Source organism: Kogia breviceps, chromosome 2 (genome assembly GCF_026419965.1).
Source record: "Kogia breviceps isolate mKogBre1 chromosome 2, mKogBre1 haplotype 1, whole genome shotgun sequence".
In the NCBI taxonomy this organism is placed as follows: Eukaryota; Metazoa; Chordata; class Mammalia; order Artiodactyla; family Physeteridae; genus Kogia; species Kogia breviceps.
This window is the reverse complement of record NC_081311.1, coordinates 143,013,215-143,038,338: the sequence shown is the minus strand read 5'-3', so window position 1 is coordinate 143,038,338 and position 25,124 is coordinate 143,013,215. Positions and strand designations below refer to the sequence as shown.

The 25,124-nt window shown below is 35.8% G+C and overlaps 1 protein-coding gene across 1 annotated transcript in view; it reads left to right on the top strand.

Moving 5' to 3' along the window:
- Positions 1-25,124, top strand: part of SP3 (Sp3 transcription factor) — a 63,743-nt gene that overhangs the window by 3,755 nt on the left and 34,864 nt on the right. The window contains exon 4 of the mRNA XM_059054540.2: positions 5,945-7,304. Coding sequence (XP_058910523.1) covers positions 5,945-7,304 — 1,360 coding nt within the window. The remainder of the gene's footprint in view (positions 1-5,944; positions 7,305-25,124) is intronic.

Sequence of the window (25,124 nt, the reverse complement as noted above, 5' to 3'; positions counted from 1 at the left end):
AAACTATAGACTTTATTCTGATATCACGATTTTTTTCACTAATGCCCATTTTCTGTTCCAGGATTCAGTTCAGGATACCACATTGCATATAGTATTGTTGTGTTTAAAACCAAGGGGAAATATACACATAAGATGCAACTTTATACTAGTTTAGTTTGGCTTTTTTTTTTAAAAAAAAATTTATTTATTTATTATTTACTTTTGGCTGCGTTGGGTCTTTGTTGCTGCGTGCGGGCTTTCTCTAGTTGCGGCGAGCAGGGGCCGCTCTTCATTGTGCTGCGAGGGCTTCTCATTGCGGTGGCTTCTCGTTGCGGAGCACGGGCTCTAGGCGTGTGGGCTTCAGTAGTTGTGGCGCATGGGCTCAGTAGCCGTGGCTCGCGGGCTCCAGAGTGAAGGCTCAGTAGTTGTGGCGCACAGGCTTAGGAGCTCCGCGGCATGTGGGATCTTCCTGGACCAGGGCTTGAACCTGTGTCCCCTGCATCGGCAGACGGATTCCCAACCACTGCACCACCAGGGAAGCTCTAGTTTGGCATTTTAAGATTAAAAGGGCATTGAAAAGCCAATAGCTGTACTGCAGATTTGCTTCACGTATTTTCAATTTAGAATTTGTTAGAGTATGATGTGTGTTCATCCTGGATCCTGGCCAAGAGTGTTTGGTTACCCTCAGTACAGAGCTGAATAGGTCTAATCACAAACCATTCTCACCTGTAATGTCCCACAGCGTGGACTCTTAAAATTGGTTTGATGGCAAGATTCTTTTATATTTATTATTAAAAGTTGTGTAGTTTTAGTAATAGATCAAGGTATAGAAAAAGTAGACCTTTGTGAGATACTAACTTGTCCAATCTACATTTGTGTGAACCTGTGAATTACTATTTTGCTTATTTCGCTTGTAATTCAGTGTAATAAATTGAACAAGTAAATATTATGAAAGGCATTGCCTGAATTTCAGCTTAACTTGTAAATTTAGTGTTCATTTATTACGTAAATGTTGGTGAACTACAAAGTGAATAATAACTTATTTCAAAAAAAGTTATTTTGGCTGTTATTTCAAATAAGACTTACACTGTCATTGTAAGGAATTCATTAGGTAATTGTTTTTGTATCTGCAGTCTGTGTTCTTTACTGCCCCTTTGAAGATTTTAAGAAACTTTAGTACTTGCCAAAGAGTGGTTCTTAAGTTTGTTTTCACCTTACCTTCACACTTGTTTCCAGTTATATTCTTTCCTTGCCCATTTCTGGCTTTTATAAGTCCATTAACTGAGAGGTTAATAATCCTTTCTAAATGTGATGTAATAAGTTGGTGTGAAGTTTATTTTTTTCCTTTACACAGGTGTTATGGAGAAGATATCCTTGGGTGTTGTGTGTGTGTGTGTGTGTGTGTGTGTGTGTGTGTGTGTACCCATTTTATGCCTGGTTGTAGTGGAGAATGCCCTTGTAATGAATTTGCTATAGCAGTGTTCCAGGGCTACTCTTGGATGTGGTCTTTTTTACCATGTGATTATGTGTTTGTATACAGAGGGAAACTCGGATTACCTTCAGTTACAACCTTTTACAGTAATGCCAGTGTCCATGTTAATTGGTGTTTTGTCAATAAGAATATTAGAATTACTGAAAGAAATACTGGTGGATTTTTCTTTTAATGTCTAGGCTTAATGAAGAGGGTTATCTTGAATCCAAACCAAATACTAATTCTTGCCTGGGTTGTATGTTTTTATTTCTCCCTTTGTAGTGTTTCCAGTAGCCTAACATCACACATTTTTTAAAAATTAATTAATTTATGGCTGGGTTGGGTGTTCGTTGCTGTATGCGGGCTTTCTCTAGTTGCGGTGAGCGGGGGCTACTGTTCGTTGTGGTGCGTGGGCTTCTCATTGCGGTGGCTTCTCTTGTTTTGGAGCAAGGGCTCTAGGCACGTGGGCTTCAGTAGTTGTGGCTCATGGACTCTAGAGCGCAGGCTCAGTAGTTGTGGCGCACGAGCGTAGTTGCTCCATGTCATGTGGGATCTTCCCGGACCAGGGCTTGAACCTGTGTCCCCTGCATTGGCAGGTGGATTCTTAACCACTGTGCCACCAGGGAAGCCCCATCACACATTCTTATAACTTTTTTTTGGTCTCAGATTCTAATTTATCTATTTTTTTGCTATGTTGCTGATGAAATTTCTCTTACAAATGAGTGGATTTAGTAGGCTTTGTAGTTTTGAAATATTTGGGGGTTATTCATTGTGGAATTGGTTTAAAATTGGTGTAGAGTTTTTTCATTGAAGACCGTAATATCTCAAGGTCGGTTTTATTCATTTTTCCTATCATTTCCTTTGCAGTAATTTTAAAGTAAAATACTTTTATTCATTCAATAAGTATTTATCGATCATTATGCTAGGCACAATTGGATGTTTTTCAAGTCTGTCTTCATAATCTTAGTTATTATCATAAGGATACTTTAGGATTATATAGTGCTTTACAGTTTATGAAGCTTAACACTTTCTTTAGGATCTTATGACCTTGCAAGGTAATGTTTTTCCCATAAGGTCCTGCTCTAAATCACACATAATTCCATGGTTCTAGCTAGGCTAGAACCCACTTGTGAATTTTTTCCTTTCTAGTGCAGTGTACTCACTTTCTCTAAGCATTTATAGTCTTAGCTTATATCATGAAAGTCTAGTATTCTTGTTTCAGTGTTCATAAATATTTTTTATATATGCTTTTAATCTTAGGTTTACTCAAAAAAGTTCAAGTACATCGTTTTGTCCTAGGTTTGGGGATTTCCCTTCAATTAATGGCCTGCGTTGTTGGGAAAAGTGGTACTATAGTTTATTTTTATTTAGCTTCTGGAGAAGGGGGTTCTTGGGTAGTATTTATTCAGACTTGTCATTTGAGTAGTTGTATTTATTTTCAAGGAATTTCTTGAACTAGAAAGCTGTTCGCTTATGGTTGAATATCTGCTCTTATTAAGGTTTTGTTAAAAAAATACTCAGATGCCATAAATTTGACTTTTTATTTTAAGGATGAAGAAGAGACAAAATGCCAGTACAGTTGTCTCTCTATATCTGTGGGTTCTGCATCCTTGGAGGTCTGCCTGTAGTATACATTTTATGTAAGGGAATTGAGCATGGGGGATTTTGATATCTGCAGGGTCCTGGAACCAATCCCCTGGGGATACCTATGGATGACTGCATTGTAAAGTTAATTTGTATGTAAGATACTATATTCTTTGATATAAGTTGAAAAATTATATATTTAATGCTGGTCAGAAAAAATTCAAGGTTGATTCTCCAAAGGTGAACCTTAAGAAGATAAGAATTGGATCTGAAGCACTATACTTTAGTGTAGATTTCAATATAAAGGATAGATTTAAATATCTTTATTTAAAATGCCAAGAGACTGAAGTGAAACATGAATTGTTACTCTAATATAGGGAAAGAAGACTAAGCTTGTAATTTGTATACCAGGTAGAATTTGAAGAATATAGGCTACTTTTAAAGTCTGGTGCTTCACTTTAACAATTTAAGTTTGATAAGTTTAAATGTTTGTGTTTAAAAGATAGATCACTATTTTAGTTCAGGCCTGGACATTTGTCCTGGGTCCTACGGTTTCTCTGCCTTTACTGTCTTCAGCCTTTTGGTCTCCTTCACTAGGTCTTTAGTTTATCTTTATAAAGCACAGATCTGATTGTGCCACTCACTTGCCTCAAAACCTTTTATAGCTTTCATTCACTATCTGTCGGATAAAGTCCAAACTCCTTAGTAGGACCTGTGAAACTGTTTACTACAGGCCCTGATAAAAATGTCTAGTCCTGTTCCCCATTACTCTTTTCTATGAATATGAATGTTTTCTGGATCCTCTCTTGAACTCCAAACTACACATTATTTTTTTAGAGTCTCTTAAAAGTCTGTGACTTTATTTCTATAGCTTGTTAATACCTGTATTTCTGCTTCCTAACCACCCACAGTGAAATCTTAAATTTTATCCACAATTACTTAAAAAACTCTTCTGTGAAATCTTTTTTTTTTTTTTTTCTATGTTCCCCCAAAGTGTTCTGATTATATGCCTCGGGTACACCACTATTCACATAGTAGTAGCTTGTATGTGTATGTCTGCTTGGATAGGTTGTGAAACACTTGAAGATGAGCTTGTATATCTCATGGGCTTACTCATCCTTATTTCATCTTGGCAGATAGGCTCAAATGTCTTGAATGGAGTCATTACACTGTGGTTCATCTTTTGAAATATATACTCAACTGTGTGTGTACATGAAAATTAGGTAGTGAGTCTCCTTAAGAAATTTTTAGGTTCATCTGGTTCTACAATATTTGTATTAAATTTTGTGGAATGGTTTATGTTGAGAGAACAGTATTTGTCTTAACTTTTTTTTTTTTATGGTCACAGACCCCCTTTGAGAATGTGAAGAAACTCTAGATACCATTGCCCCCCCCACCTCCACCCCGGCCATCTATCAAAAAGTTGGTATGCTATTTTAGAGGATTTAAAGATCCCTTGAATCCCAAGCATGGATCCTAGGTTGAGAATTCTGGGCTAGATATGCTGATGTTCTCATTGTCTAGTGGTGTGTGGAGTTACAGAAATTATATACAGATCTAGAAGGAAATGGATTAGGGATGGCATTATTTTGATGGTGATTAATTCATATAGGGTCTCATTCCCCATGTCTTTACCCCTCGTCTGAGACAAGTATGGTATAGTATTTAAGAGCCTGGCTTCAGGAGTTAGACTGGCTTAGTTTTAAATCCTGTTTTGGCCATTTGATAGCTGTGTGATTTTGTCTCTCAGTTTTGTCATCTGTGATATGGGGATAGTCATAATAATACCTCATAGGATAGTTGTAAGCAACAGGTGATATAATCTTATAAATCCCTATCATGGTTCTTGGCATATAAAAGTGGTTTTTGGCTTATAAAAGAACAGTTCAAATGTTAGATGTTACTGTTACTATTCCTTAAAAAATTTACCCTTTGAATGTCAAATGTCAATGTCAAAAAAAAATTGACATTGATTTCTTGGGTTTTATTGCTTTCTACTTTCCTCCATTGGAATATTTCTAGTCTTGTCTAGTCCATAAAATATGGAGATGATATCTGAGATTCTAGCAGATCACAGAATACAAAACGTATATGTCTAGCATTCTACTGCAAACTTAAGTAGGTAAAGCAAGTCTATATCCTCCAGCTTATAGATTCTAGAAAAACCTTTCAGATGGGCTGACTTTGCAGTGGTGGTCACAGGGTAGTAACCTTTCCTCATTAAAAATTTTTAAGGTCTCATATTTTTTTTAGTAGTTCATGGGAAAAGTAAAGAATTTGATGGCTCACTAAAGGAATCGCCCTCACCTTGAGTTTACTCTGGAGTACCTTAATACCTGCCATGAAAGAGTAGCTTTAATTGTTTGATTTAAGGTTGATAGCAGTTATATACAAATCTTAACTTTTTCTAACTCAAGGAACTGATGACACTGCTCTGATATTTCTTTTTTGTATGCAAATGTAATGCACCTGATTTAGTGAGTTTTATACCTTTTGAACTCTGTTCAGTGAGGTATGTTTGGTTTGAGCTGTCCATAATCTTTTCTCTAGCTACTTCTACTTTTATTTATTTATATTTATTTATTTATTTATGATCTACTTTTATTTGTTTTTAACTGTAGATCATAGGTGAGGGATTAGAAAATCAGTTGGTAGTCATAAAACAGAATATTCTAATTGAACTCTTTTCCTGCTCACATAGCATGGGTTATCTTTGCAGTAACTAACAAAATTGGAAATGATGATTATTGTAGTTTATATAGTACTTCTGTATTTGAGCTGTGTTGTGTTACTAAGAGAACTTTTATTTTCAGGTGGTAGGGTTTATATCAGTTTTTAGAGTTTTTTGAGGATTGGATTAAATGTACCACAAATACATATCACATAACATTTTTTGTTTTCTTTATCCAGACAGGTGATTTGGCTTCTGCACAGTTAGGAGGAGCACCAAACCGATGGGAGGTTTTGTCAGCCACACCTACAACTATAAAAGATGAAGCTGGTAATCTAGTACAGATTCCAAGTGCTGCTACTTCCAGTGGGCAGTATGTCCTTCCCCTTCAGAATTTGCAGAATCAGCAAATATTTTCAGTTGCACCAGGATCAGATTCATCAAATGGTACAGTGTCCAATGTTCAGTATCAAGTAATACCACAGATTCAGTCATCAGATGGTCAGCAGGTTCAGATTGGTTTCACAGGCTCTTCAGATAATGGGGGTATAAATCAAGAAAGTGGTCAAATTCAGATCATTCCTGGCTCTAATCAAACCTTGCTTGCCTCTGGAACACCTCCTTCTAATATCCAGAATCTCATACCACAGACTGGTCAAGTCCAGGTTCAGGGAGTTGCAATTGGTGGTTCATCTTTTCCTGGCCAAACCCAAGTAGTTGCTAATGTGCCTCTTGGTCTTCCAGGAAATATTACCTTTGTACCAATCAATAGTGTCGATCTAGATTCTTTGGGACTCTCGGGCAGTTCTCAGACAATGACCGCAGGCATTAATGCTGATGGACATTTGATAAACACAGGACAAGCTATGGATAGTTCAGACAATTCAGAAAGGACTGGTGAGCGGGTTTCTCCTGATATTAATGAAACTAATACTGATACAGATTTATTTGTGCCAACATCCTCTTCATCACAGTTGCCTGTTACTATAGATAGTACAGGTATATTACAACAAAATACAAATAGCTTGACTACTACTAGTGGGCAAGTCCATTCTTCAGATCTTCAGGGAAATTATATCCAGTCGCCTGTTTCTGAAGAGACACAGGCTCAGAATATTCAGGTTTCTACAGCACAGCCTGTTGTACAACATCTACAACTTCAAGAGTCTCAGCAGCCAACCAGTCAAGCCCAAATTGTGCAAGGTATTACACCACAGACAATCCATGGTGTGCAAGCCAGTGGTCAGAATATATCACAACAGGCTTTGCAAAATCTTCAGTTGCAGCTGAATCCTGGAACCTTTTTAATTCAGGCACAGACAGTGACCCCTTCTGGACAGATAACTTGGCAAACATTTCAAGTACAAGGGGTTCAGAACTTGCAGAATTTGCAAATACAGAATACTGCTGCCCAACAAATAACTTTGACGCCTGTTCAGACACTCACGCTTGGTCAAGTTGCAGCAGGTGGAGCCTTGACTTCAACTCCAGTTAGTCTAAGCACTGGTCAGTTGCCAAATCTACAGACAGTTACAGTAAACTCTATAGATTCTACTGGTATACAACTACACCCCGGAGAGAATGCTGACAGTCCTGCAGGTGAGTTTTCCAAGTCATGTCATGCTATAGATAAGTTCAGTGAGGTGTTTATCAGCATCTGGTTATCTTTAAAGGTGGTGATACATTTCCCTGTGTCTGTGTGAAAAGTCAACACCAAAATGTGTTCCAAATTGTTCTTCATTGAAAGATTGTAGTTTTTGAAGTCAAGGATTCATTTCTCTGTTATGCCAATTACATTTGTTGTTTTTCATCACTTAGTTTTGTACATTTTTTCACATCTGATTGGTATTCTCAAGCATCACAAAATTTTTGTTATGTAAGGTGTCTTGGCTGTCCTTGGTGTGATGTAAATTAAATGTTTTATGCATTTTATTTGGTAGGGCAATCAGGTTGGTATAGTGAAAACATGGTACTGGGAGTAGGTACTGTTTATGCTGTCTCACCCATTAGCTAGCTGTGTGGTTTTGGCTAAGTTACTTTTTCTCTTGCAAACTCAGTTTTCTCAGCATGTAAAATGCAGCTGTTGGACTAGGTAACTATATCTAGGGTACCTTCTAAACCTAAAATTCTTCAGTTCTGTGATAGTTTATTCTTACAAGTGTGAAGTAGGTGTTAAACCTAGCTGTGTTAGATATGTTATTATTGATAGTATGGGTAGGAATTTCGGAAGTCTACTTTTTGTTGTGTAAGAATTAAGTAATACATAATTACTTAATAAAACATGTAGATAATCTCTTTTAAAAGATAATATCATCATTACCTTAGTGATGTTATTTATTTAGATAGTGTTTTATTGAATGCTTTGTTGTACACTAAATTCTTACTTTTTACTCTTTTACTTCATTATTTGGGTTTTTGTGGAGATAGTGCTGTTATAACCTTCCACTGAGTCCGTGATTATAAACTCTTAAATTGGGACACTTGGATTTAATTTTTTGAAGTAATGGTATTATCTTTTTTCTTTTGAGAAATTTGTGATATATCCTTAGAAAACAGGAATTGTCTGTACTTAGAAAGCCTTTAATTGCATTTGAGCCTTCTGAAGCTATGCTTTAGAGCAGCATTCTCAAAGTGTGGTCTGTGGATCTCTGAGGATCCCTAAGACCCTCTCAGAGGTCCTTGATATCAAACTACTTTTCATAATAATAGTACAATTTATTTGCCTTTTTTCTTGTATAGACATTTTCACTGATGGTGGCTAAAACTGCTGTGTCTTAGCACAAATCAAAGCTGTGATGCTAGACTGTACTAGTAGTTGTATTCTTTATGACCATCCACTTGCAGTTAAAGAAAAATGCTAGCTAGCTTCACTAACAATGACCTTGATGAACAAGTCAAAAGAGTTATTTTTGCTAAACCTTGACCCTTGAATGCTGCATGTCCTTTTTAAAATAATAGCTTTATTGAAATATAATTCACATACTATAAAACTCACCCTTTAAAGTATACAATTTAGTGGTTTTTAATATAGGCACAGACTGGTGCACCCATCACCACTGTCTATTTTTAGAGCATTTTCAGCACCTCCCCCAAACCCCATACCCATTAGCAGTTACTCCACATTCCCTGCCCCATCCCCTGAGCCCCCAGCAACCACTAATCTACTTTCTGTCTCTTTAGATTTGCTTATTATATCTTATCAGTAGAATCATACAGTATGTGGCTCTCTTGTGTCTGACTTTTCATTTACCATAATAGTTTTAGGGTTCATCTGTCTTGTAGCCTTTAACCGTACTTTGTTCTTTTTTGTGGTTGAATAATATTCCATTGTATGGATATACCACACTTTATTCATTTATCCATTGATGGACAACATTTCCATTTTTTAGCTATTAAGAATAATTCTGCTATGAACGTTCATGTACAGTTTTTTGATGTGGACATGTTTTTGTTTCTTTTCAGTATATACTTAGCAGTGGAATTGCTGGGTTGTATGTTTAACATTTTGAGGAACTGCCAAACTTTTTTCCAAAGTAACTGTACCATTTTACATTGTCACCAGCAAAAGGATTCCGGTTTTTCTACATCCCCACCAACATTTATCATTGTCCTCCTTTTTGATTTTAGATATACTAAGAATGGGTGTGAAGTGGTATCTCATTGTGTTTCTGATTTGTAGTTCCTGTTGCATGTCTTTGTAATATTCTTTGTGACAAAATGGGAAGTATACTTTAATAAAGCACTTCTGCTACATACCAACATAAGATGATTATCTTTGAAAAAATATATTGTTTTCAGTTGAGCAGTTGTGTGAGTTACAAGCTGAACTAGGTGCTATTTTTCTGAAACACGTTTTACTTGAAAGACTGACAAACTATGGTTATTGAGAGACTCATGTACTTAAGTGACAGATATTTTCTAAAAAATATAATGAATTAAGGGAGCCGGTCCCTTAAAGGGAAAAAACTTGACTGTTCGCTACCAATGATAAAATTTGGGCTTTCCAGTGAAAATTAGAATATTGGAAAACTTGAATCTACTACTATGAACTTGGTAACTTGTTAATAATTACATACTTTTCTGATGAAATGGACAGTGATATTAATATTAATAAATAGGATTTTTTGGGATACTGTATTATAATGAAATATGCCATCATTTGGAAGATCTTTATGATAACTCAGTGAACCAGTAGTTTTCAGATGACCAACTCATGTTACAAAATCCTGCATGGGTAAAAGATCCATCCGTTCAGAGTTCAAGATAGACCAACAATAAGCATGTGGAAAGTTTACCAATATAGTTTCAGATTCTACATTACAACTGATCTTTAAGAAATTTAGCACTTGTCAGATTTGGTATAGTATCCAAGAAGAATAACCACAATTGGCTGAAAGACTATCAGATTACTTCATTTTCCAGCCGCATATCTTTGTGAAACTAGATATTCTTCATATGCTTCAGCCCAAACCACATATTGCAACACACTGCAAAAGCAAATATGAAACTCCAGTTGTCTTCTTTTAACCTAGATATTAAAGAGATATGCAAAAATGTGAAACATCTCTCTCCTCATTAAACTTTTATGTATGTTTTTGGAAAATAGTTGTTTTTCATAAAATCTTAATTTGTGTTAACATTTAATGGATTTATTGTTTTCAAATGAATTAAAACATTAAAAATTTCTCTTCTAATTCCTAATACAGTAAATATCAAAATAAATACTCTACATTAACAAAAGCTTTTTGGGGGCCTCAGTAATATTTAAGAGTTTAGGGCTTCCCTGGTGGCGCAGTGGTTGAGAATCCGCCTGCCGATGCAGGGGTCACGGGTTCGTGCCCCGGCCCGGGAAGATCCCACATGCAGCGGAGCGGCTGGGCCCGTGAGCCATGGCCGCTGAGCCTGTGCGTCCAGACCCTGTGCTCCGCAACGGGAGAGGCCACAGCAGTGAGAGGCCCGCGTACCACCAAAAAAAAAAAAAGAGAGAGAGTTTAGGAGGAGTCTTGAGACCAAAAAGTTTGAGGATACTGGCAGAGTGACAGACTTCTGAAGACATAGGAGATAGTTTTTAGTAACCAGTTTTTAAAGCTTCCACAAAGTTAAAGTTATGGAGATCTATACATGTTAGAAAAACACCTTTAGAGAATTTATTTGTGATTTTGTGGATTTATATTGGTCATGAAATTAGATTGATATAAAGCACTAAGTGCTCAGTACAGTAATTTTTTTCCAAAATACTATCAAAATAGCAAGTGTTTGAATTAAATACAAAACCGAATTTTTAGGATGATAATTTAGTTTATCATTGTTGTCAAGGAAGGGTAAAAATAAGCACTCTAGAAGGCCATTAAATTTGAATTTTTTTCCCAGTTTTAAAGGAATGGGGAAAGAACTTGAGAAAATAAAAGTTAAAGAGAATCAGAATAAAAATGCTGCATAATACATAGCATATTTAGAAATAAAAACCAGGAAGTTGTAATTTGGGGATAGTTTGGTAATAGGAAAACTATCCCTTGGTGTACTGTCTTTTTCATTGGCAAGAAGGAAGAAATTATTTTAGGATGTGTTTTCTTACATGAAAAATCAGTAAAAAAAAAAAAAAAAAAAAAAAAAAAAACTTTATCGGTGTTAGAGCATAGTATGCACAGATGAACTGCTTAAAATTTTGACACCATTGGTTTGCATTTTGCTTTTTGGTGAGTATGGAAACAATGTAACACATTTCCCAAATAAATGAGACCACACCATTTTTTTTTTTACCAGGACTCTGCAATTTCTTTGACCTTTTTTCTAAGCTCCCCTTTCACAAAAATGACCTCTATTCCAACCTGTTTTAAGAAGTGAATCTGATTCAGGGCCTCTCCTCATGAGGGGTATGTTTAGTGCGTCTTATCCCTTAGAAACCAAACCCCCATCTTCCTTGGAACTTAGAGCTCATTGGGCCCCAAGCTGCAACACCACTCACTCCCTTTATTTCTTTTCCTTGCCCACTGAGAAATGCATGCTGTTTTTGAAATTTAATTTTTACTCTGTCTACCATTTGCTGTGTTTTTGAAGCTAGGTGATCTTTCTAACATCTTTTCAAGTCAGAAAATTTCTCCCAAATGCAGGCCAAGACTTACCCAGTTTCTCAAATTTTAGTTCTCTATCCGATTTTGGCTTATCCTCTAAGATTGGGTATATTTAAAGCTGGTGTCCTACACATTTTAAAATATTGTCGTAACTATACTGCTTGTACAGTTTGGTTTTTTTTTTTTTTTTTTTTTTTGCGGTATGCGGGCCTCTCACCGCTGCGGCCTCTCCCACTGCGGAGCACAGGCCCCGGAGGCACAGGCCCAGCGGCCATGGCTCACGGGCCCAGCCGCTCCGCGGCACGTGGGATCCTCCTGGACCAGGGCACGAACCCGCGTCCCCTGCATCGGCAGGCGGACTCCCAACCACTGCGCCACCAGGGAAGCCCTGTACAGTTTTTTTATCCTGCTTAATTTTTAGTTACTTTTTTTGGTAAGGGTGACCATACCTGTTAAGTATTTAGGTCAAGAATTATTCTATTTAATTATCTATTAATATAGTTTAAAAGACCCCACATGAGAAAGAGCGGAGAGTCAAATACACTGCCTAAAACCAGGGCCTGGAGTAGGATTCCTTTTTATAGAGGCGAGCTTAAAAAAAAAAAGTTTGTTGCTGTCTGTTATTCTAAGGTACAGCTTAGATGAGGCTGTACACTTACAGAAATGAGAAGAGGACATGGGGAAATAGGAGGACATCAACGGTCTTGTGATCAGATTCTGAACCAGTCTGAACCACTGAGTTATTAATTTGGTGTCTAGATTTATGACATCTCCAGTATTACCTCTGAAACCAATAAAAGACCTAGATCTGCACTAGGGCCAGAGAGACTTGGTGGAAACACTTGGAAAAATGCCAGGCGTGGAGGTATAATGCAGAGAGAAAAATTATACTCAATATAAGCCTGAAAACCAAAATTCCAAACTACATGATGGAAGGGAAAATCTATGAAAGATAGCCAGTAAAATCAACAGTCAAGATGAATTCATGTCCAATTAAAGAAAGATAATTTCAAAATCTGTGAAAGACTTTAAAATCAGTATGTTTATACCTGTCAGTGAGATAAAAGGAAGCTGTAGCACCTTTAGAAAAGAAGTTGTGAAACAAAAAAGGTAGATGTGTAAAAGAAACAACAAGAAATCCTGGAAAGGAGAAGCATATTTCATTGATTCTAAGATACGCATTGTTTAACATTTTAACATTTCTTCTGAGATCTGAATATATCTTACCGACCATGGCATGTCAGTGTTTAATTTACAGTGCTTTTTCTTTTTTACTGGTAGTGGTATGTCTTGGTAGCATTGTCTAGATGAAATAGAAAAGTTTGGCGGGACAAACAGGAGAACCTTTAGGCTGGACATAGAAAAAAATGAGTGAATAGTAATATACTTAGAACTTTACCCAGAATATAGTTTAGAGATTATGAACAAGTAGAGACTTGAAAGATTGAGAGTCACCAACATAAGATTTTCAGAGTGAATGGCAAGAGAAGCAGTATTGGATGAGATAATGGCTGAGAATTTTCTTGTGTTGGAGATATATAGTTTAACAGATGAAAATTTTGCTTCAAGTATTAAGAAAGATAAACAAAAATAAGTCCACCCCTGTCTTAAACTAAAATTTTGGAGAAAGAATATCTTAAATTTTAACAGAAAAGTCAGATTGCTAACAAAGAAATTATAGACCTACAAACTTCTCATCAGCCACACACACATACCAGAAGATCATGTAGTAGTATCTTTATAGCATTGAGAGAAAATAACCAGCAGGCAAGAATTCTGTATGCAGTTAAAAATCCTACTTAAGAGTTAGAATATAATAAAGATATTTAAAATCATCAAGGACTGAAAGTTTATTATTCAAAGACCCTTATGAAACTAACTACTGAAGTATTAAGTAGAAAAATGGATCCAGAGGAAATGAGGACATAGTAGTGATCACAGTGGGTAAAAAATTAATAATTTAACTGACTGTAAAACACTACTAACTTTAAGTTACAGAAAATTTCAGAGATATACCAAAGCAGATAAATGTATGATGAACCTTAAGATAACCACCTAGCAGCTGCAACAGTTATCAACATTCTGCCGTTCTTCTTTCCTCTATTCCCACTGTTTAAAATTTTACTCTTGCTGGAGTGTTTTAAAGTAAATTCCAGAGAGTGTATAACTTTACCCAATGATACTAATGGAGTGATTTGCACAGTGTGGTCTAGGAGTCCCAGACCCTTTTCATAGGGTTCTGTGAGGTCCAAGTTATTTTCATAATAATACCAAGATGCTATTTGGTTATTTCATTTTTGCCTCACAAGTGGTGTACAGTGGAGTTTTTCAGAGGCTATATGATATGTGATAACACAGCAGATTGAACACAGAAGCAGATATAAAGATCTAGCTGTTTTGGGTTTTTTTTTTAAATTGAAGTATTGTTGATTTACAATGTTGTGTTAGTTTCAGGTATACAGCAAAGCAGTAAAGGTATATATATATGTATATATACTTTTTCAGATTTTTTTCCATTATAGGTTATTATAAGATATTGAATATAGTTCCCTGTGCTATACGGTAGGTCCTTGTTTTATATACAGTAGTGTGCATCTGTTAATCCCAAACTCCTAATTTATTCCTTCCCTCTCCTTTCCCATTTTGTAACCATAAGTTAGTTTTCTATGTCTGTGATTATATTTATGTTTTGTAAATAAGTTAATTTGTGTCAGTGATAACATATATTTGACTTATTTTACTTAGTATGATCTAGCTATTTTCTAAGAAGCCAGATATTAAAGATATTTTTTTAAATGTCTATTCTGATTTTTTTAAATATATATTTTTCATAAGAAGATGTTACTTATGTTAACATTTATGAGTTTGTTACTTTGAAATTAATAAATCAACCTTTAAAATGTTGCCAGTTTTGATTCCTAATATAGAAAATATTGATATATAAGCAGAGGCCCATTGAAATCTTCAAATTTTTAAAAAATGGATTTTTTCCCATTTTTTTAAACAACATAATTTACATACAGTAAAATTCCTTCTAAAATTTTAGTGCATAATTCTGCACTTTCAGTAACTGAACACAGTTGTATAATCACCACCATAATTAAGATATAGTATCATTTTACCACTTCTCTCCATTCCCATATGCCACTTCATAGTCAGCCATTCTCCTTTACCCTTGTTCTCTTGCAAATAGGTGTTATTCACATAAACAAAATCTCTTTGAAGTCCTCAGTAATTTTTAAAACTTAAAGGGATTCTGATATCAAAAAGTTTGAAAACTGCTGCGCTAATGAATAAGGATTTTAAGAAACATAACCATAGTATCATTATTTACAATACCCTAAATTTATAGTTATCCTTTAATATTATTTAATAGCCTTGTAATGTTTAGTTTTCCCCAACTGATTAAAAAATACCTTTTTAGAATTGATCAAGTTAGGATTCAAACAAGCACTGTGTCTTTTATTGGTTCATGTGCCTCCAAGTCTCAGCTTTTCAAATAATAGTTTTAGCAGCTTTTCATTGTTGTCACTTGGATTCATTATTTCATTAAGATTTGCATAATGGTGATTTTTCTAATTTTCTCAGTCCTTTTGTGTTAAGCTGTGACTTTTTTATGAAAAGATCCTTCCCTTGTTAGTTATTTGGTTACCCCCGAAGCACAGTTTGTACAAGAAAGGCAGGATAAGCTATTAAATCCATTCCTTTTATTTATGTTTTCAGAATGAGTTGGTGTCTTAGCTGCCATCAGAGGTTCTCTTGCTCTTTGTTTTTTTTCTTTGGTATATCATTGTGAACTCATTTTTTATCAGTTGTATTTTAATACATGGTATTCATTATTCTTGGAAATTAATATTTATATTGTTAAGAAATGGAGTACTAAGCCTAAAAAAGAAATAGTGGTGGGGGACTCATGGGGATTGGTTCCTGGGTAGAGGTTCTTGTCTTTTTTTTTTTTTTTTTTTTTTTTTGTGGTATGCAGGCCTCTCACTGTTGTGGCCTCTCCCGTTGTGGAGCACAGGCTCCAGACGCCCAGGCTCAATGGCCATGGCTCACGGGCCCAGCCGCTCCGTAGCATGTGGGATCTTCCTGGACCAGGGCACGAACCCATGTCCCCTGCATCGGCAGGCGGATTCTCAACCACTGCGCCACCAGGGAAGCCCTCTTGTCATTTTTAGGGGGATCAGCTTTATAGAAAATAGTTTTAGCCATTTTACATCAATTTGTAATTTGGGTATAAGTAATTAAGAGAACAAAGTGAGATTTTATATATATTTTTTTTAAAATTAAGACTTTTTTTAGAGCAGTTTTAGGTTCACGGCAACATTGAAGAGAAGGTACAGAGATTTTCCATCTACCTTTTGCCCCTACACACACATAGCATCCCCCATCATTACGTCTTTCACCATAGTGATACATTTGTTAAAACTGATGAACCTACATTAATACATCATAATTATACATCCATAATTTATATAATGGTTCACTCTTGGTGTTGTACATTCTTTGAGTTTGGACAAATGTATAATAACATATCCATCATCATGGTATTGTAAGAGTATTTTTACTGCCCTGGAGAACCCTCTGTGTTCTGTCTATTCCAAAAATGCAATTTTTAACTTCTAAACTGGGGTAGGAGGTAGAAAACTATCAATCCAACAGAAAATAGGAAGGGAGTAGTATAGCAAAGAAAAAGACTAATATCAGATGTAGAAATTCAGGACAGTCCTGAAAAGGAAGAAAAATTAGTAATCCTACAACCAATAAAGTTGGTAAATTGCCTGTGTAATCTTCTGGTCTTTTTTCTGTGCATATTGCATACGGTGTCTTTACGCTTTGGGGTCACTTTAAAATTGGGGTCATATATACAACTTTATAACTTTTTTTTTCCAAGTAATATATTGTGTGCATTTCCCAGATCATTAGTTTTCCACAACATGATTATTTAGTTTCATTACTAAGTATTTTGGTGTGGATATTTAATGATTTAACAAATCCTCTCTTGTTAGGTGTTTAGGTTATTTTTCATTTTTTTTCCCGTTTCTATCAAAGATTTCTATCAAATCTATCAAAGATAGATTTCTATCTTTGCTCACACTTCTGATTATTTCCTTATGCAGAAGAATTTAAGGATTTTATATATACTGCAGAAATGCTCTTTCACCCGTTGTATGCGAGGATGGGGTTTTTTGTACTGGGATATCATTTTATCAAATGGCAGAGTTTTGGGGTAGTAAAAATAGAATCTAATACATTCATTTATTATTGGGGAACTTGAACATTTTTGCATGTTTATTGTCTATTTGTGTTTGGTCACTGCCCTTTCATGTTTTTTGCTTATTTTTCCCTTACTACTGATTTGTAAGACATCTTTATGTTAAGGACATTATTCTTTTGTCACAAACCACAGGTATTTTCTCCATTTGTTTGCCATGAAGTTTGTTTAGTGGTGAGTTTTAGTACATGTAAGTTCTTACTAGACTTTTTTTTGAGTAAAATAATTTAGAAACTTTGAACCATAGTTTTTGAACTCAGTTTATATTGATTTACAAGTCATCTGATGCAATTCAACAATTTGTGCAAGAAGTTGGGAATTACACATTATAATAACTATGCCTAGAAAAATATGTAGAGTACACTATGTGCCTTTTAAAATAAATCATTTTAATGTATGTTTTTGATCACACTTATTTTCTTAGTATCCTATGGAAAATTAGTGTTCACAGATCCATGAGTTATCCCTTGACAGTGATACTTTTAGAGGTCTCAAATAGCTTAGGTATAATATTCAATAGTAGTATCATTATTAATACGGTATATGTAGTAACATTGGATATATAATAACAGTATTATGTATCTGTTATTTAAACCATGGAATCGTAGAGAGGTCAACTAGTTTAACTCATCAGATGCATCTTCAACAAATGGCTGTTTGGTGTCTGTTTTTAAATACATTTCTCTTTGTTTTCTGAAATAGTGTATTTAATTTATGATTAACCAAATTTACCTCATAATGTAATAGTAATAGTGCAAATTAGAATTCTTGATGGACATAACAGAACGGAAAGCACATAATTAATGTGTGTTTTTCATTAGTATGCCTTCTTTGATATATTGTAGTTCCATATTATTTTTAATTAGGAGAATAACTTTATTAAAGCTAGTCTTTAAACTACTTTGTCATTTTAGTGGTTCTTGGGGACAGATTTTGTATCCAGCTTTATTTTATGTGAGGGTACTTGACATGTGACACTTCATAAATCTCATAAATTCTCCTCTGATGAACAGTACCATCATCTTGCTGGCAACTTAGATTAGGGAAGTCAGTCATCATTCATTCAGTCCACAAATATTTGAGTCTGTACTACAGTTTTCCAGGTAATGTTTTTAGGTTCTTTGCAACAGTAAAAGAGAAAAAGTCCCCAGTCTCATAAATTTTGTGTTTTAGATGAAGACAGATAAGCAAACATGGTAATTTTACATGACTAGTGTTTGAAGAAAATAAAGTTAGGGTTATGGAATACTAGGGAATAAGGAAAACCATGGAGGTTGGTTGTTATTTTAGGTAGGGTGGTTAGGAAATAACCTCCTTATAACGAGGTGAAAAAGAAGTTCGGATCTGAACATTGAGGAGCTGTCTTATTGACATCTGGAGGAAAAGTAATGAGCAAAGGTGGCTGGGATTTAGTGAATGGGTGGAGTCAGAATATGAGATTGGAAGTAGGCAGGGATAATAAAAGCCATGGTAAGAAACTTGGATTTTTTTTTTTAATATGAAAACATTGGAGGTTTTTATGTTTTAAGAAGATCACTCTGGCAGATCCCTGTGGCAGGTGCTGATGGGGGATGGGGGTTGGAATGACAAGAGTAAGAATAAGGCTAGTGCAGTAATACAGGCAAAAGGAGTTAGTGAGTCTGACTAGGCCTAGTAGTAAGGAAAGCCTGGAGAAGGGAGGGGTGAAGGGAGAAGTAAGACATGTTGTGGCTTTGTTAAATTTGAAATGTCTATTAGATAGCCAAGTGGATGGTTCAAGTAAACAGTTGTATATCAGAATCTGGAGCTGAGGTCAAGCAAGACATAAAATTTTGGAAGGCTTTAATATAGATAGAAGTGACCAGATGAAAAAATTTGGGTCATAGCTTTTTTGACTGTATGGTAGAATCTCACAGGGAACTTTTTGGTTTGTTTGTTTTGATTTAATTTTTGAATTTTATTCAATTTTTTATATAGCAGATTCTTATTAGTTATCTGTTATATACGTATTAGTATATATATGTCAACCCCAATCTCCCAATTCATACCACCACCACCACCCCCGCCACTTTCCCTCCTTGGTAGCCATACGTTTGTTCTCTACATCAGTATCTCTATTTTGCCTTGCAAACCGGTTCATCTGTACAATTTTTCTAGGTTCCACATATATGTATTAATACATGATACTCATTTTTCTGATTTATTTCACTCTGTGTGATAGTCTCTAGATCCATCCACGTCTCTACAAATGACCCAATTTCGATCCTTTTTATGGCTGACTAATATTGCATTGTATATGTGTACCATATCTTCTTTATCCATTCATGTGTCGATGGGCATTTAGGTTGCTTCCATGACCTGGCTGTTGTAAATAGTGCTGCAATGAACATTGGGGTGCATGTGTCTTTTTGAATTATGGTTTTCTCTGGGTATATGCCCAGTAGTGGGATTGCTGGATCATATGGTAATTCTATTTTTAATTTTTTAAGGAACCTCCATACTGTTCTCCATAGTGGCTGTATCAATTTACATTCCCACCAACAGTGCAAGAGGGTTCCTTTTTCTCCACACCCTCTCCAGCATTTGTTGTTTGTAGATTTTCTGATGGCGCCCATTCTAACTGGTGTGAGGTGATACCTCATTGTAGTTTTGATTTGCATTTCTCTAATAATTAGTGATGTTGAGTAGCGTTTCATGTGCTTCTTGGCCATCTGTATGTCTTCTTTGGAGAAATGTCTATTTAGGTCTTCTGCCCATTTTTGGATTGAGTTTTTTTTTAATATTGAGCTGCATGAGCTGTTTATATATTTTGGAGATTAATCCTTTGTCCATTGATTTGTTTGCAAATATTTTCTCCCATTCTGAGGGTTGTCTTTTTGTCTTGTTTATGGTTTCCCTTGCTGTGCAAAGGCTTTGAAGTTTCATTAGGTCCCCTTTGTTTATTTTTGTTTTTATTTCCATTACTCTAGGAGGTGGATCAAAAAAGATGTTGCTGTGATTTATGTCAAAGAGTCTTCTTCCTATGTTTTCCTCTAAGAGTTTTATACTGTCCGGTCTTACATTTAGGTCTCGAATCTATTTTGAGTTTATTTTTGTATATGGTGTTAGGGAGTGTTCTAATTTCATTCTTTTACATGTAGCTGTCCAGTTTTTCCAGCACCGCTTATTGAAGAGGCTGTTTTTTCTCCATTGTATATCCTTGCCTCCTTTGTCATAGATTAGTTGACCATAGGTGTGTGGGTTTATCTCTGGGCTTTCTATCTTTTTTTTTTTTTTTTTTGGTGGTATGTGGGCCTCTCACTGCTGTGGCCTCTCCCTTTGCGGAGCACAGGCTCCGGACGCGCTGGCTCACGGGCTCAGCCGCTCCACGGCATGTGGGATCTTCCCGGACCGGGGCACGAACCCGTGTCCCCTGCATCGGCAGGCGGATTCTCAACCACTGCGCCACCAGGGAAGCCCCAGGGCTTTCTATCTTGTTCCATTGATCTGTGTTTCTGTTTTTGTGCCAGTACCATATTATCTTGATTACTATAGCTTTGTAGTACAGTCTGAAGTCAGGGAGTCTGATTCCTCCAGCTTCGTTTTTTTCCCTCAAGACTGCTTTGGCTATTTGGGGTCTTTTGTGTCTCCGTACAAATTTTAAGATTTTCTGTTCTAGTTCCGTAAAAAATGCCATGGTAATTTGATAAGGATTGCATTGAATCCGTAGATTGCTTTGGGTAGTATAGTCATTTTCACAATATTGATTCTTCCAGTCCAAGAACATGGTATATCTGTCCATCTGTTGGTATCATCTTTAATTTCTTTCATCAGTGTCTTATAAGTTTTTTGCATACAGGTCTTTTGTCTCCCTAGGTAGGTTTATTCCTAGGTATTTTATTCTTTTTGTTGCAATGGTAAATGGGAGTGTTTCCTTAATTTCTCGTTCAGATTTTTCATCATTCGTGTATAGGAATGCAAGAGATTTCTGTGCATTAATTTTGTATCCTGCAACTTTACCAAATTCATTGACTAGCGCTAGTAGTTTTCTGGTGGTATCTTTAGGATTCTCTATGTATAGTATCATGTCATCTGCAAACAGTGACAGTTTTATTTCTTCTTTTCCAATTTGTATTCTTTTTCTTTTTCTTTTCTGATTGCCACGCTAGGACTTCCAAAACTGTGTTGAATAATAGTGGTGAGAGTGGACATCTTTGTCTTGTCCCTGATCTTAGAGGAAATGCTTTCAGTTTTTCACCATTGAGAGTGATGTTTGCTGTGGGTTTGTCATATATGGCCTTTATTATGTTGAGGTAGGTTCCCTCTATGCCTACTTTCTGTAGAGTTTTTATCATAAATGGGTGTTGAATTTTGTCAGAAGCTTTTTCTGCATCTATTGAGATGATCATATGGTTTTTCTTCTTCAGTTTGTTAATACGGTGTATCACATTGATTGATTTGCATATATTGAAGAAACCTTGCATCCCTGGGATAAATCCCACTTGATCATGGTGTATGATCCTTTTACTGTGTTGTTGGATTCTGTTTGCTAGTATTTTGTTGAGGATTTTTGCATCTATATTCATCAGTGATACTGGTCTGTAATTTTCTTTCTTTGTAGTGTCTCTCTCTGGTTTTGGTATCAGGGTGATTTGATTGTGGCCTCATAGAATGAGTTTGGGGAGTGTTCCTTCCTCTGCAATTGTTTGGAAGAGTTTGAGAAGGATGGGTGTTAACTCTTCTCTAAATGTTTGGTAGAATTCACCTGTGAAGCCATCTGGTCCTGGACTTTTTTTTGTTGGAAGATTTTTAGTTACTGTTTCAATTTCATTACTTGTGATTGGTCTGTTTATATTTTCTATTTCTCCCTGGTTCAATCTTGGAAGGTTATGCCTTTCTAAGAAGTTGTCCATTTCTGCCAGATTGTCCATTTTATTGGCATAGAGTTGCTTGTAGTAGTCTCTTAGGATGCTTTGTATTTCTGCGGTGTCTGTTGTAACTTCTCCTTTTTCACTTCTAATTTTATTGATTTGAACCCTCTCTTTTTTTGATGAGTCTGGCTAATGGTTTATCAATTTTATTTATCTTCTCAAAGAACCAGATTTTAGTTTTAGTGATCTTTGTTACTTTCTTTGTTTCAAATTCATTTATTTCTGCTCTGATCTTTGTGATTTCTTTCCTTCTGCTAACTTTGGGGTTTTTTTGTTCTTCTTTCTCTAGGTCCTTTATGTGTAAGGTTAGTTTATTTGAGATTTTTCTTGTTTCTTGAGGTAGGCTTGTACAGCTATAAACTTCCCTCTTAGAACTGCTTTTGCTGCATCCCATAGGTTTTGGATTGTCGTATTTTCATTGTCATTTGTCTCTAGGTATTTTTTTATTTCCTCTTTGATTTCTTCAGTGATCTCGTGGTTATTTAGTAATGTATTGTTTAGTCTCCATGTGTTTGTGGTTTTTATGTTTTTTCCCCCTGTAATTCATTTCTAATCTCACAGAAAAGATGCTTGATATGATTTCAATTTTCTTAAAGTTACTGAGGCTTGATTTGTGACCCAGAATGTGATTTATCCTGGAGAATGCTCTGTGTGCACTTGAGAAGAAAGTGTAATCTGCTGTTTTTGGATGGAATGTCCTGTAAATATCAGTTAAATCTATCTGGTCTGTTGTGTCATTTAAAGCTTGTGTTTTCCTTATTTATTTTCATTTTGGATGATCTGTCCATTGGTGTAAGTGAGGTGTTAAAGTCCCCCACTATTATTGTGTTACTGTTTATTTCCTCTTTTATAGCTGTTAGTAGTTGCCTTATGTATTGAGGTGCTCCTATGTTGGGTGCATATATATTAATAATTGTTATATCTTTCTCTTGGATTGATCCCTTGATCATTATGTAGTGTCCATTCTTGTCTCTTGTAACATTCTTTATTTTAAAGTCTATTTTATCTAATATATGAGTATTGCTACTCTAGCTTTCTTTTGATTTCCACTTGCACGGAATATCTTTATCCATCCCCTCACTTTCAGTCTGTATGTGTTCCTAGGTCTGAAGTGGGTCTCTTGTAGACAGCATATATATGGGTCTTGTTTTTGTATTCATTCAGCGAGCCTATGTCTTTTGGTTGGAGCATTTAATCCGTTCACATTTAAGGTAATTATCAATAGGTATGTTCCTGTGACCATTTTCTTAATTGTTTTGGGTTTGTTTTTGTAGGTCCTTTTCTTCTCTTGTGTTCCCCACTTAGAGAAGTTCCTTTAGCATTTGTTGTAGATTGGTGGTGCTGAATTCTGTTAGCTTTTGCTTGTCTGTAAAAGTTTTAATTTCTCCATCGAATCTGAATGAGATCCTTGCCAGGTAGAGTAATCTTGGTTGTAGGTTCTTCTATTTCATCACTTCAAATATGTCATGCCACTCCCTTCTGGCTTGTAGAGTTTTTGTTGAGAAATCAGCTGTTAACCTTATGGGAGTTCCCTTGTATGTTATTTGTCATTTTTCCCTTGCTGCTTTCAATAATTTTTCTTTGTCTTTAAGTTTTGCCAATTTAATTCCTATGTGTCTTGGTGTGTTTCTCCTTGGGTTTATCCTGCCTTGGACTCTCTGTGCTTCCTGGACTTGGGTGGGTTTTTCCTTTTCCATGTTAAGGAAGTTTTCGACTATAATCTCTTCAAATATTTTCTCTGGTCCTTTTTCTCTTCTCCTTCTGGGACCCCTATAATGCAGACGTTGTTGCATTTAATGTTGTCTCAGAGGTCTCTTAGTCTGTCTTCACTTCTTTTCATCTTTTTTTCTTTATTCTGTTCCACAGCAGTGAATTCCACCATTCTGTCTTCCAGGTCACTTATCCATTCTTCTGCCTCAGTTATTCACCTGTTGATTCCTTCAAGTGTATTTTTCATTTCAGTTATTGTATTGTTCATTGCTGTTTGTTTGTTCTTTAATTCTTCTAGGTGTTTTTTTGTTTAATTCTTCTAGGTCTTTGTTAAACAGTTCTTGTGTCTTCTCAGTCTTTGCCTCCATTCTTTTTCTGAGGTCCTGGATCATCTTCACTATCATTCTAAATTCTTTTTCTGGAAGGTTGCTTATCTCCATTTAGTTTTTCTGGGGTTTTATTTGTTATTCTTTCATCTGGTACATAGTCCTCTGCTTTTTCATTTTGTCTGTGTTTCTGTGAATGTGGTTTTCCTTCCACAGGCTGCAGAATTGTAGTTCTTGCTTTGCTGTCTGCTCTGTCTCACAGGGAACTTTTTAAAAATGCCAACAATTTGTGTTGATCGTCCTCCCAATTCTAATTTAATTGCTGCATTAGACCTAGGAAAGATGTATTTTTGTAGCCCCCAAGAGATTTTGAAGTGCAGCTGGTTTGGAAAGTAGTAACTTAATACAGAAAGAATATAGATAAAGAAGAGATTGGAAAATAGTATCATCTTGAGCCTCAGATTATTTTCCTTGATTTTTCAAATGCAGTGTCTAGCACAGAATCAGAGGTAGTTGGGCATATGAGGAGATGACGTGCCATGAGTGAGAACCAGCAGAAACATCAGACAATAGAAATAGGACTTACTGGGACTTTATATACCAAATATAGATTAAAACAGTTGTTTTACTATGGTCTGGAAGCTTGAAAATTTTTAACAGAGAGTTGGGGATTGTTATGAAAATGACATGGCAGATTTGTAAAAGAAGCAAGTACAAATTCAGGAACTGAAACTTAAAATGACCAAAATTGAGGGAAATCCTTGGCTGAATCTGAGGACATTTGCAACATTTAGAGGGCAAGAAGTATAGGAGCAACCAATAAGGGAAATGGAAGGTGCTTCCAGCAGAGAGCAATATCCTGGAAGCCAAGTGAATGAACCACTTAAAGGAAGAGTTCTTAACTTTTCAGATCTCGTGGAGGGCATATAAGATGGTAAAGAATGGGAATCCAGTTGTTGTGGTTTCAGTGGAGTGTTGGGGAGAAAAGCCTGAATAGAGTGATTGAAAAGGAGATGAAGGGAAGAGGGAGTAGCAACAGTAATTATAGACAAGTATTTTACGGGTTTTTTCCTGTTAAGAAGAGGAATGTTGAAAGAAGACATGGTAGTTGGAGGTAAGCTTGAGGTCAGGGTGGGTTTTTCTGGGAA